This window comes from Macaca mulatta, chromosome 7, assembly GCF_049350105.2.
Source record: "Macaca mulatta isolate MMU2019108-1 chromosome 7, T2T-MMU8v2.0, whole genome shotgun sequence".
In the NCBI taxonomy this organism is placed as follows: Eukaryota; Metazoa; Chordata; class Mammalia; order Primates; family Cercopithecidae; genus Macaca; species Macaca mulatta.
In genome coordinates, this window is record NC_133412.1 from 146,135,532 (window position 1) to 146,149,420 (window position 13,889).

The window sequence follows — 13,889 nt, forward strand, 5'->3', positions numbered from 1 at the left end:
AGGGTCTCACTCTGTTGCCTGGGCTGGTCTCCTGGACTCAAGCCATTCTCCTGCCTCAGCCTTCCAAACTGCTGGGATTATAGGCGTGAGCCATTGCGCCCAGCCAAGAATAGCAATTTTTAGCCTCAGAGTTTTTCTTTTAAACAGGTAACTGAAAGGCAAGCCTAAGTGTTGGTTTTCCTAAGGACAAATAATACCAAATTTGGCATGAGTGCAACAGCTGGGCTGAATTCACAGAGGATGCCAACCCCCAGTAAATGGGAAATTAGGATCCAATTCAGCATAAGGTTCTTAATGTTTCAACCCAAGTGACCTGGTTCACTTCTCTGAAAGTTCTTCAGAGAAATGGGGGCATTTGTAAGTATCTCAAGGCAAGGTGTGAAACAATCTGCAGCCTGATTTGCCACAGTACATATGCCATCGTTCCCTGCCCCAGACAAATGAACGGTTGGCTTATGTTATCCAAGGTAACAGGCAACCTCTTATGACATAAGAAAGAGAAGAACTCCAGGCAAGCCAGCCTTCAGATGCTGGCCACCCACACTCTTGCATACGAGGTAAGAGAACAAGCATCTCACTCGTTCACAAGTCACAGCCTGACTAATGAATCAGACCTTGACAAGTTTTAGGAGGCTTTACAAGAATCAAGAGTGTGGGAAAGTAACAGTAACTGTTTAAAAAAAAAAAAAAATCCAACATCAGCATGTTTTAGATACGAGGGTAGAGAGAAACTGTCTTCCTTTAGAATCTAATTAACTTTTCCTTCTTTTTTTTTTTTTTTTTTTTTTTGAGACAGAGTCTCACTCTGTCGCCTGATTGTGGCTCACTGCAATCTCCGCCTCCCGAGTAGGTGGGACTCCAGGCACATGCCACCATGCCCGGCTGATTTTTTGTATTTTTAGTAGAGACAGGGTTTCACCATGTTGGCCAGGCTGGTCTCAAACCCCTGACCTCAAGTGATCCACCTGCCTTAGCCTGCAAAAATGTTGGGATTACAGGCGTGAGCAACTGCGCCCAGCCCTGATTTTTCTTTACATACCACCTGATCCATATACTTATTAGCAGGTTCAAAAATTCCAAACCTCACATCATTCCACAGTTTCTTGGGCTCTCCTCCTCCTGAGATCCCAAAGCTGGAAGAAAAGACAGGGAAGGGCCCACCTACCCCAAGAAAGCTTGGGAAAGCATCTGAAGCAAGTCTGAAAAAGGTTGCCTGGAGACCAGATGATCTTGAACTTTAGTTGCCTTGACAACAGTGTGGCTCTTTCTATTGTATCTGTAGGGCTGGCCCCAGTCATCAAGGGCTAGCAGTGAATTTCCTGACTCAAAATAGACACACTTCTGTAATCAATGACATCACACTCCAACAAAATATAACTTTGTAAATACTTTATAAATGCTTCCCGATGTGACAGAATTGGAACGTCAAGAGTTTCTACATATAGAAGGTATTACATAAAGGCTGGGCACAGTGGCTCACTCCTGGTAATCCCAGCACTTTGGGAGGCCAAGGCAGACAGATACCTTGAGCTCAGGAGTTTGAGTCCAGCCTGGGCAACATGCAAAAACCCTGTCTCTACAAAAAATACAAAAATTAGCCAGGCATGGTGGCATGTGCCTATTAGTCCTAGCTACTTGAGCTGAGGTGGGAGGATGGCTTAAGCCCAGGAGGCAGAGGTTGCAATGAGTCTAGATGATGCCATTGCACTCCAGCCTGGGGGAGAGAGCCAGACCCTGTCTTAAAAAAAAAAAAATTAAGACAAAATTACATAAAACCTATACAAATTCAACTATGAAATGGTTCTCCCAATTATTCAGAACTGTAAGTACAGACAACCATAGTTAACTCAATATTCAATTCCAGTATTGAATATTAATTCCTCTATTTGACAGAAACCTGAGCATTTGTTTCCTGTAAACAGGTTTATCTGCTCAGTGCAGGTATGCACTGCTTGTAGGCATCTGGGCTGTTGCTACCGTGGACCCTGAGCAAAGGAGTCAAGAAATGGGACATAAGCCAGCTAGAAAAAAAGGGGCCTGGGCCTGCACAACAGTGTGGCTGAATGACATCAAAACTGATCCTTCAGCAGGAGGAATAGGGAAACCACTCCCAGGTATGTATGAGCAAGCCACTAGGGCAGAAAATAGCTGCACAGCTCTCTCTGTCTCTCTCTCTCACACATACACACACACACACGTGCATGCGTGTGTGCGCACCAAACACTGTTCCTTCTCATTCATCACATTTCCAAATCCACATTTCCTGGTCAATAATAAACACAAAAGTAGTACTTCAACTCCCTTTGAATCCAATAGAGTACTGCATCAATCAGGTAGAACTTCATAAATAAGATATAGCTAACAACTTTTTTCTTTTTTTTTTGAGACAGTCTTGCTCTGTCACCCAGGCTAGAGTGTAGTGGCGCGATCTGGGCTCATTGCAACCTCCGCCTCTGGGGTTCAAGGTATTCTCCCGACTCAGCCTCCCGGGTAGCTGGGACTACAGGCACACACCACCACGCCTGGCTAATTTTTGTATTTTTCATAGAGACGGGGTTTCGCCATGTTGGTCAGGCTGGTGTTGGACTCCTGACCTCAGGTGATCTGCCCGCCTCAGCCTCCCAAAGTCCTGGGATTACAGGCGTGAGCCACTGCACCTGGCCTAATAACTTTTTTTTTTTTTTAAGTATACTAATGGCATTTAAAATTTAAAATAATCAGGCATTTTGGGCCTGGCATGGTGGCTCACACCTGTAATGCCAACATTTTGGGAGGAGGAGGTGGGTGGGTCACCTGAAGTCAGGAGTTCCAGACCAGCCTAGCCAACATGATGAAACCCCGTCTCTACTAAAAATACAAAAATTAGCGGGGCATGGTGGCGTGTGCCCATAATCCAGGCTACTTGGGAGGCTGAGGCAAGAGAATCACTTAAACCTGGGAGGCAGAATTTTCAGTGAGCCAAGTTCGTGCCGCTGTACTCCAGCCCGGGAGACAGAGCAAGACTCTGTCTCAAAAAAAAAAAAAGAAGTGAAAATAAACCAAATTATAGAATAGTATAAATGGTATGATCTCATTTATGAAGGATAAATATATACACATACACACACATGCACTTTTACAGCATTTGCAATTTCTTCTTTTTTTTTTTTTTGAGACAGAATCTTGCTGGTCGCCCAGGATGGAGTGCAGTGGCGCAATCTTGGCAAACCACAACCTCTACCTCCAGGGGTTCAAGCCATTCTCCTGTCTCAGCATCCCAAGTAGCTGGGACTACAGGCACCCGCAACCACACCCGGCTAATTTTCGTATTTTTAGTAGAGACGGGATTTTACTATGTTGGCCAGGCTGCTCTTGAACTCCTGACCTCGTGATCTGCCTGTCTCAGCCTCCCAAAGTGCTGGGATTACAGGTGTGAGCCTCAGCACCCAGCCAGCATTTGCAATTTCTATAAGCATATATAATAAACTACTAATCATGGTTATCTGCAGAGTTAGAAAAGGATACTGGGCAGGGGAAAAGGATTTAACTTCACTATGATCCCATTTATTCAGGAAGAAAAACATACATTATAAACAAATACGTATGCATGTGGTTACATAGCAATGAAAATTTCTAGACACTTATGTGAGAAAGTATTAAGAGTTACCTCTACAGACTGAGGATGGGGGAGGTAGGGGAAGGAAAGGGGACTTAAGTCTCATACATTCTGCAGTACTTGAATTGTTTATCATGAACATGCATTGCTTTTATAATTTTTAAATGATGTCTCTTTTTTAATTAAAATAACCATATACTCAAAGATAACTGACAGTATGTATCAGGAACCTTTTAAAATGGTCACATCCTCTGACCTCTTTAGAAGTGAAATAACTATTGGGAAGGAATATAGCATGGAGTTAAAAGCTCTTGGGGCCTGGTGCAGTGGCTGTGAGAGGCTGGAGTGCAGTGAGCTGTGATCGCACCACTGCACTCCAGCCTGGGTGACAGAGCGAGACCCTGTCTCAAAAAAAAAAGAAAGAAAAAAGAAAAAAAAATGGTAGATTCAAGAAGCCAAACAAATTATTCTGGCATGTATCATCTATCTGTTTATACCCACCCCAACTCTTCTATCTCAAAAGGACTCAAAGCTACTAATAGAAAAATTAATACAACAGCGTAAAACAAAATAAAAATAAGTGGAGAAGAAAACACAGCCATTTATATTATACACTGCTGTGAACTATGAAAACTTTAGAGTCTATTTTAACAACAATAAAACTCTACTTGGTCAATTTGCCTAAGGCAGACCTTAAAGGTGGCTATTAGAGTGATAACCAGAGAATTAAGCGTTTTTAATTTAAAGGATGTTAAAAACAAAAAAGTACAAAACCAATTTTTTCAAAGATTTAGGTAAACTGCAACAACGGCACAATTCTCTGGGGAGAACCCAAATCGCAAGCTTAAACAAATGACTCCTTCCCACAGACAAAAGCAGTCAGTCCCACAGCTCAGTACAGCATAGCCCCTACAACTCAGAGAATAGAAAACGTCAGATCTCGGTAAAATTTGGGGGATGCCAGTTACCAGGAATCATCAGAATTCCAGCTGACCAGGTTCTTTTTTTGTTTTGAGATGGAGTTTCACTCTTGTTGCCCAGGCTGGAGTGTAATGGTGAGATCTCGGTTCACTGCAACCTCCGCCTCTCAAGTTCAAGCGATTCTCCTGCCTCAGCCTCCCGAGCAGCTAGGATTACAGGCATGCGCCACCAAGCCCAGCTAATTTTGTATTTTCAGTAGAGACATGGTTGCTCCATGTTGGTCAGGCTGGTCTCGAACTCCCGACCTCAAGTGATCCATCCGCCCGCCAAGGTGCTGAGATTACAAGCATGAGCCACAACGCCCAGCGTTTTTTCTCTTTTTTTTTTTTGAGACGGAGTCTTGGTCTGATGCCTGGGCTAGAGTACAGTGGCGCCATCTCAGCTCACTGCAACCTCCGCCTCCCAGGTTCAAGGGATTCTCCTGCCTCAGCCTACCTAGTAGCTAGGATTACAAGCATCCGCCACCACGCCCGGCTAATTTTTGTATTTTTAGTAGAGACAAGTTTCACCATGTTAGCCAGGCTGGCCTCGAACTCCTAGCCTCATGTGATCTGCCTGCCTTCGCCTCTCTTAAGTGCTGGGAATGATGACAGGCATAAGCCACCTCACCGGACAGACCAGGTTCATTTTAATCACAGAAAGCTTGGTGAATCTTACCATCTTGGAAGAATACAGTGTAACTATTTTTCTCAAAGCCGGTAATAAATTGGCCTGAGGTAGGACATCCAAGACTCCTGAGGGGAAAAAAATATCTGAGCACTAATTACAGTTTACAGTGCTCAGTGTCCCTGATGGTCTTATTTAAACATTAATCTGGGTTAGCTTCCAGAAGAGCAAAGGAGCTGCTATAATCCAGCCTCTGGCCTATTTGCCTTTTAATGCACAGTGATCAGATTTACAGCCCTTTGCCTGATTCAGCGTCTTTTCAGAATGTTTGCATTACGTAAGTGTAATCTTCCACTTTGACTGCCTTTGAGCCACTACAAGGACATTATTAGCCAATACAACTAAGTGCACTTGAACTTCAAATTCTAATTGGAAATGTATGTATTTCATGAATTATTCAAATGTAATCATTTTCCATAGTTTTTCCTTAATATTACTCACAATTAACATTCACTGAACATTTTTACTATATAACAAGTACTTTGTTTCTTAAGTATGCTTTCATTTAATTTCCACCTCTCTTTAAGAGGCCAGATCTCCCTCTTTTTTTTTTTTTTTGAGACAGCATCTCGCTCTGTCTCCCAGGCTGGAGTGCAGTAGGGTGATCTCAGCTCACTGCAACCTCCGCCTCCCGGGTTCAAGCAATTCTCCTGCCTCAGCCTCCCTAGTAGCTAGGATTACAGGAGTGCACCACCATGCCCGGCTAATTTTTTTGTATTTTTAGTAGAAAGGGGGTTTCACCAGGTTGGCCAGGCTGATCTCAAACTCCTGACCTCAAGTGACCCACCCGCCTCGGCCTCCCAAAGTGCTGGAATTACAGGCATGAGCCACCGCGCCTGGCCGTAAATCTCCCTCTTAAAGAAATAAAAAAGGAGGCTGAGGCAGGAGAATGGCGGGAACCCGGGAGGCGGAGCTTGCAGTGAGCCGAGATCGCGCCACTGCACTCCAGCCTGGGCAACAGCGTGAGACTCCGTCTCAAAAAAAAAAAAAAAAAAAAAAAAAGAAAGAAAAAACAGGCCCCAGTCTCGAACCTTCCATGCGTAAGTCTCTAGCGAAGGAATAACATGCAATTTTATTTGCTGAGAGGCAGTACAGCCTTCATGGTTATGAGAAGGAGCTCTAGCATAAACTGGCCAGGGTTTAGGCCTGCTGTCACTCAGTAACTGTGTATAACCAATTACTTCATCTCTTGGTGCCTCCGCTTCCTCATCTGCAAATGAGGATGTTAACAGTACTAAGGAGTTGGTGTAAGGATGCAGGGAACTAATCCATATAGAGTACTCTGAACTCTGGTATATAATAAATAGTAGTGTTACTGTGTATCTATTTTTGTGTTTTGTTTTGGTAATTTTCTACTTCTGGGGGGAAGTCCCATTCAGGTGCCGTCTCTCTCACGAGAGAGAGAGCTGCTGTTCTTTCTCTATCTTTTGCCTATTAAACCTCTGCTCCTAAACGCCCCCAGAACAACAAAAAAAATTCTACCTGTGATACTAGTTTTCCACTTTTAATGATAACAAAAAGTTTCCTCTATGAATAAATTAATTTAGATATGAAAAAAACAGGGAGTCAACATTAAGAAAAGCATAAAGGCTGCCCAGATTAAGTGAGACTCAACATGACACCAACTCGCCAGGGCTGAGCCACACCAGCCAGAAATGAGTGCTTCTTCCTATTCTCTAAGAGCCTGGTTTTTCTCCTAGCTGAGGACCAGGCACTTTTTTTTTTACTATCACTCATGACTTCCCCATATTTGCACTCCTGGCAAGATGAAAGCATCTGACAGGTGCAGACTCCATTCATGTGCTTCCGCTTCTTACAACCTTTTTCCACCCAGATTTCCAATCACTAGCACCACAAAAGCTGGCAAACTGAGTGTTCTCGCCACCCACTGGCACCCCAATGAGAAGCCCTTGGGGCACAAGCCAACTGACCTTCAGGGCTTTGAAGATGACTCCCGGGTGCCGGGGAGAGCGGGTGGTGTTATTCTCTAGTAGCTGCTCCAAAGCACGCCGAAGCCCAGAAAAGTCCGTGGGAGGGTTGTAAGTCCTGGTTCCCTTGTAGTGAATGGAACTAAAGGCTTCAGGGAAGCGGCCCAGCTTCCGGAACCGGTCCTGGATGAGCTTCTCTGGCACCTCTGAGGGGTGATCTATACAAGCAGAAACACAGGCACATGGGTAGTGAGAGACATTTAAAAAAAAAAAAAAAAAAAGAAAAGAAAAGTAGGCCAGGCACAGTGACCCACGCCTGTAACCCCAGCACTTTGGGAGGTCAAGGTGGGCAGATCACCCGAGGTCAGGAGTTCAGCCTGGCCAACACGGTGAAACCCTGTCTCTACTAATACAAAAAAATTAGCCAGGCGTGGTGCTGCATGCCTGTAATCCCAGCTAGTCCGGAGGCTGAGGCAGGAGAATCACTTTTCAAGTGATTCTCCTCCAGGAGGCGGAGGTTGCAGTGAGCCGAAATCGTACCACTGCACTCCAGCCTGGGAGACAAGAGTGAAACTCTGTCTCAAACAACAACAAAAAAATCTTTCATTATAAAAGTAAGATACAAGGCTGGGCGCGGTGGCTTACGCCTATAATCCCAACACTTTGGGAGGCCGAGGCGGGTGGATTACGCGGTCAAGAGATGGAGACCATCCTGGACAACATGGTGAAACCCCATCTCTACTAAAAAATACAAAAGTTAGCCGAGCGGTGGCAGGCCCCTGTAATCCCAGCTATTCGGGAGGCTGAGGCAGGAGAATCGCTTGAACCTGGGAGGTGGAGGTTGCAGTGAGCCAAGATCATGTCACTGCACTCCAGCCTGGCGACAAAGGGAGACTCCGTCTCAAAAAAAAAAAAGTAAGATACGGGTGGGTGCACTGGTTCACACCTGTAATCCCAGCACTTTGGGAAGCTGAAGTGGGTGGATCACCTGAGGTCGGGAGTTTGAGACTAGCTTGGCCAACGTGGTAAAACCCCGTTTCTACTAAAAATACAAAAATTAGTCAGGCCTGGTGGGGCACACCTGTAATCCCAGCTACTCAGGAGGCTGAGACAGAAGAATTGCTTGAACCCGGGAGGCAGAGGTTACAGTGAGCTGGGATAGCAACACTGCACTCCAGCTTGGGTGATAGAGCGAGACTGCGTCCCCAAAAAAAAAAAAAAAGGAAGATACTCTGACTCAATAAATACAAAGTACATAAGCAGGCAGAACTAATCTATGCTGTCAGAACTCAGGTTACCCTTTCCTGGTAAAGGGCATGAGGAGGGCTTCTATGAGGGCTGGTGTCCCAAGGTCTAGCATTGAGTGCGCAGGGGCATTCAGGCAGTGAAAACTCATCACATGATACTCTTGATATGATGTGCACTGTTCTATACGCACATTATACTTCAAGGAGGAGTCTTTTTTCCCAAAAACCCATTCATTGTGGGAAAAATCTAGATGTGCCAAAGCATAAAAGGAAAGAAATTATGCCCTCTGCTCTCACCTACTTCCTGAAAGTAACCACAGCTCAATGTGGCCCTTTCAGACATTTTTCCTACAGACTTAGCAACATATATATGCGACTTGCTCTTTTCTCACTTAATAACATACTGTAAGTACCCGTCCTTGTCACAATACACTGAAAAGCAGCAATACAGTCTTTGATCCTATGGATATACTTAACTAATCACCTTACTGAGGAACTTTTACAATTCTCTGTACTTTGGAAATACTGATCTTTTGTGAGGAAGCTCTGGGCAAACGACCCATGTATAAGGGTATTTGTTTGTCCACACTCTCACCATGTGTCCAGACACTTGGGCAGCCATAGTGCAGATGGATTCAATAAATGTTTTGATGATAAAGGTTGAAAGGACTTTTAAATTTCCTTTTTATTTATTTATTTATTTACTTACTTACTTACTTTTTGAGACAAAGTCTCACTCTGTTGCCCAGGCTGGATGGAGTGCAGTGGTGCAATCTCCGCTCACTGCAACCTCCACCTCCAGGGTTCAAACGGTTCTCCTGCCTCAGCCTCCTGAGTAGCTGGGATTACAGGTGCCCACCACCATACGCTTGGCTAATTTTTGTATTTTTAGTAGAGACAGGGTTTCACCATGTTGGCCAGGCTGGTCTCAAACTCTGATCCTCAGGTGAGCCGCCTGCCTCGGCCTCCCAAAGAGCTGGGACCACAGGTATGTACTACTGCATCTGGCTAACTTTTAAATTTTTTGTAGAGTCAGAGTCTCGCTATTTTGCCCAGGCTAGTCTCTAACTCCTGGGCTCAAGTGATCCTCCCGCCTCAATGTCCCAAAGTGCTGGCATTACAGGCATAAGTCATCACGCTCAGCCTAAAATACAATACCTTTTAAGGGGCTGGTTATTTCAAAATCCTGAACTGACAATTAAACGCTCCCCTCACCAACACTGTAAAGATCCAAAGTGGCATAAAAGTATTGATCACAGGAGGCAGCTGAAAGTCAGCATTTCTCACCTCCTCTCCTTTTCCTCGAGGCACCTGCTAATTAATCTGCTCCTTCACTGGGGAACGTTTACATGTCTTGTCTTCTATAGGGCATGTGTCATTGGTACCACCAGAATCAACTGGTGCAGTCCTTCAGATTTAACCTCTTTTACGGCCTGCTCTGTCCAGTTCCCTCCTACTGCCACCGCCCTGGCTGAATCCCAACCACTTCTCACTTGACTGACTTGACATCCTGCTGACCGGTCCCCCCACCTCAGTCATGCTGCAATAGGCTGCCAGGGAATCTTTTGAAAATATACATCTGATCATCTCACTCTCTGCTTAAGATCCTTCATGGACTCCTGCCATACTTGAGAACTGAGTCAAGGCCACCCATGATCTGATCCCTGAGTCTCTCCATCATTCCCTCCCACACAAGCCATGCTTCAGACAAGGCAGTGGGGGTGGCAGAGGAGGAGCTGCATTCAGTGGGCAGGGGGAGAATGAAGAGGGGTAACTAGAGGAGGTCAGAGACAAAGGCAGGAGTTAGTGATGGCACTACATTTAGGAGTTTGGATTTTATTTTGATGTAGTCAGAAGCCACTGACAGGTTGCAAGCAGGAGTATTACATGACCTGAAGTGTAAATTAAGCTTTTGAAAAGATCACTCTAGATGCTACATGGAGAATGCATCAAAGGGAGTTAGAACGGAATTTTGGAAGCACACTGCAGAACTACTTCCCTTGTCTCTTTTTTCTTTCCTTCTTTTTTTTGAGACAGGGTCTCACTATTGCCCAGGCTGGAGTGCAATAACACGATCAAAGCTCACTGCAGCCTCAACCTCTCAGGCTCAAGGGATCCTCCTGCCTTAGCCTCCCAAAGTGCTGAGATTACAGATGTGAGCCACCACACCCAGCCCTACCTGCAGTTCTCTGAACACAACTTGTTCCTTGACGCTACTAGGAGTTTGCTCTTCCTAGAGCATCTTCTTCCCCTCCTCCATCTAGCCAAGTCTCTCAGAGCTCAAATGTCGCCTCTTCTTTCCTAGATTCCATAACGTATAGCGTCCCTGCTCCAGACTCCCACAGCTCCGTACCTACATCTACTACAGAACAGAACACTGTGTGGTCGCCCCAACTAGACTGTGAGCTCTTCAAAGACAAGAAGTGTTTTTTCTGCTCTGTGCCTCAGTGCTCAGCACATGACATATGCACTCAATAAACTTTGATGACTGAATGAACAAGTGAAGACTGCAATTGTTTCAGGGGCCAAAATTACTGCTCCCCTCCAATCTAATCTGTTATTGCACCTTTCCCTCATCCTCCTACCACTCAGGTGACGATCTTGCTTCCTATTTCTCTAAGAAAACAAATAAGAACTCACACACACACTTCTCATGTCCACATCATCTACTTATCTGCGACCATGTCCATATCTTCTACTTTCTTTCCCAGTGTTATGGATGAACTGTCCATGGTCCTAAGGCGAACCCTTCCACTCATGCATCGCTCCAACTGTTCCTGCTCTCTTACATCTACATTCTTCCCTCTCTAATGAATCACTCTCATCGTACATAAATATCTGCAATACCTCACACATCTTACATTTTAAAAAAGAAAAATCCCTTGAAATCCCACATCAGCCTCCAGCTACAATTTCATTGTTCTTCTTTGCTTTATAGAAAAGAGCTGTATGGCTCTGTCAAAGAGCCCAATAAACTCACCACAGAATTTCTGCTCCTAATCTTATTATTTTTTTAGAGACACGGCCTCACTATGTTGCCCAGGCTGACCTCTAACTCTTGGGCTCAAGGGATTCTCCCACATGAGCCTCCCAGGTAGCTATAATTACAGGCACTTGCCACTGTACCTGGCCTCCTCCTATTTTCTCTTGATCCCACTCTGATCAAGCTTTTACCCCCCACCATCTCAGGGAACAGGTCTTGCCCAGATCACTAAGGACTTATATATTGTCAAAGCCAATTGGCAATTCTCAATCTTTATTCTAGTTGACCTATGAGCAGCTTGACATGTTTGATCACTCCATCCTCCTTCCAACACTTTCCGTGTCTTCTTTGGACAGAAATCTTCTGGGCAATCCACTACCAATAAGTTGCTATTGCAGCCCAAATAGCTGCCTCCTTGTACCCATAAAGGTCGAGCTGTGACACTGTACCCCATCCACTCACCAGAGCCCAGTAGTTGGGTGTGCACAGTCTCATGGAAGATGATAACTGCAGGGCCCAGGGTGGATAAAGGGACATCCAGGCCACAGCGAGCAGTGGTGGCCTTGAGCTCCTTGGTGAAGTGCTTCAGATAAGCTTCTGAGGCATCCCCAAGGAATTTGAAGAGGTCGTTATGCAGCCGGTCTGCATGAGTTCGATAGATGACGAGGTCTGAGATGGCCAGGACCTTAAGCAGCAGCCGTGTTCTCTGGCTTAGATTCACGGTGGCCCCCAGGAGCCCTTCCGTATCGATCACTGCTACTTTGTGAACTGGGTCATAGGCTGCCCACACTCCCACAGTGCAGGACTCCTGGGTAGGGGAGGTCTTGAAGACTTCACGACCATAAAAGAAAGTATGGTTGAGAGTATGAGACTTTCCATCACCAGTATTTCCAAAAATGGAAACCACTTTCAGATGCTGATCAGGTTTGCAGTCCAATTTTCTAATGAAGTCCTCTTCATTTGTTACCTGCAAAAAAAAAAAAAAAAAAAAAAAGACTATGAAGTAGAGAAACTGTAAAAGCACTAGAAACATCTACAAGAATAAATGCTTCGCAGGGACAAGGAACTTGATTGAATTGTCAAGAAAAGGAAGTTGCAGGATAATAGCTCCCACCTCCACCCTTAGCAAACAGCTCAAAGGAACCTCTGAAGCTTTAGTCAGGGAAATAACTTAGTGGCCATGAAAAGAGCTAAAACTATAAAAAGAAAAAAGAAAAAAAGAAAAGAAACAAAACAAAACCAAAAAAAAAGAGGTAAAACCATGAAACTCTTAGAGGAAAACAAAGTAATTAACCTTTGTGACTTTGGATTAGGCTATAGCTTCTTAGATAGGACAACACAAGCACAAGTAACAAAAGAAAAAACAGATAAGGCCAGGTGTGGTGGTTCACCATGTAACAGTGGCACTTATGGGAGGCTGAGGAGGGAGGATCCCTCGAGCCCAGAAGTTTGAGGCTGCAGTGAGCTGTGATGGCACTACTGCACTCCAGCATGGGTAACAGAATGAGACCCTGCCTCAAAAAAAAAATAAAAGAAAGGGGGGTGGGGCCAAATGAGGTGGCTCAGGCCTGTAATCTCAGCACTTTGGGATGCCCAGGCGGGCAGATCACTTGAGATCACGAGTTCCATACCAGCCTGGTCAACATGGTGAAACTAAATAAAAGTCTCTACTAAAAATACAAAAATTAGCTGGGTGTGGTGGCACGTGCCTGAAATCCCAGCTACTCAGGAGGCTGAGGCGGGAGAATTGCTTGAACCCAGGAGGCAGACTGCAGTGAGCCGAGATTGTGCCACTGCACTCCAGCCTGGGTGACAGAACAAGAACCTGTCTCAAACAAATAAAATAAAATAAAATAAAATAAAATAAAATAAAATAACAAAATAACATAACATAAAATAACATAACATAACATAAAATAAATCTAATAAGACTAGTATTCCAAACATACAAAGAAATCTTACAACTCAACAATGAAGATAAGCAACCCAATTAAAAAGTAGGCAAAGAATCTGAATAGACATTTCTCCACAAAAGATACGCAAGCAACTAGTAAGCATCTGAAAAGATGCTCCAAGTCCTGAGTCACTGAGAAATGCAAATCAAAACTACAGTGAGCTATCACTGCATATCCACCAGAACGACTACGACCAAAAGACAACAAACGGCTGGGCACGGTGGCTCACGTCTATAATCCCAGTACTTTGGGAGGCAAAAAAGAGAAGACAGCTTGAGGACAGGAGTTTGAGACCAGCCTGGGCAACATGGAGAGACCTCTGTCTCTACAAAAAAAATTTTAAATTAGCTGGGCATGGTGGTATGCGCCTGCAGTCCTAGCTACTTAGGAGGCTGAAGCAAGAGGATCGTTTGAGCTCAGGAGTTCGAAGCTGCAGTGAACCATGATTGCACCACTGCACTCCAGGCTGGGTGACCGACGACAGAAGCCCTGTCTCTAAAAAACAAAAAAAAACAAAAAAAAAGACAACAAGCA

At 44.7% G+C, this 13,889-nt stretch overlaps 1 protein-coding gene across 1 annotated transcript in view; it reads right to left on the reverse strand.

Moving 5' to 3' along the window:
* ZFYVE1 (zinc finger FYVE-type containing 1) overlaps positions 1 to 13,889 on the reverse strand; it is a 61,301-nt gene that overhangs the window by 16,570 nt on the left and 30,842 nt on the right. Inside the window, exons 3-4 of the mRNA XM_028851649.2 lie at positions 11,863 to 12,367; positions 7,174 to 7,388 (exon numbers count right to left, since the gene is read on the reverse strand). Coding sequence (XP_028707482.1) covers positions 7,174 to 7,388; positions 11,863 to 12,367 — 720 coding nt within the window. The remainder of the gene's footprint in view (positions 1 to 7,173; positions 7,389 to 11,862; positions 12,368 to 13,889) is intronic.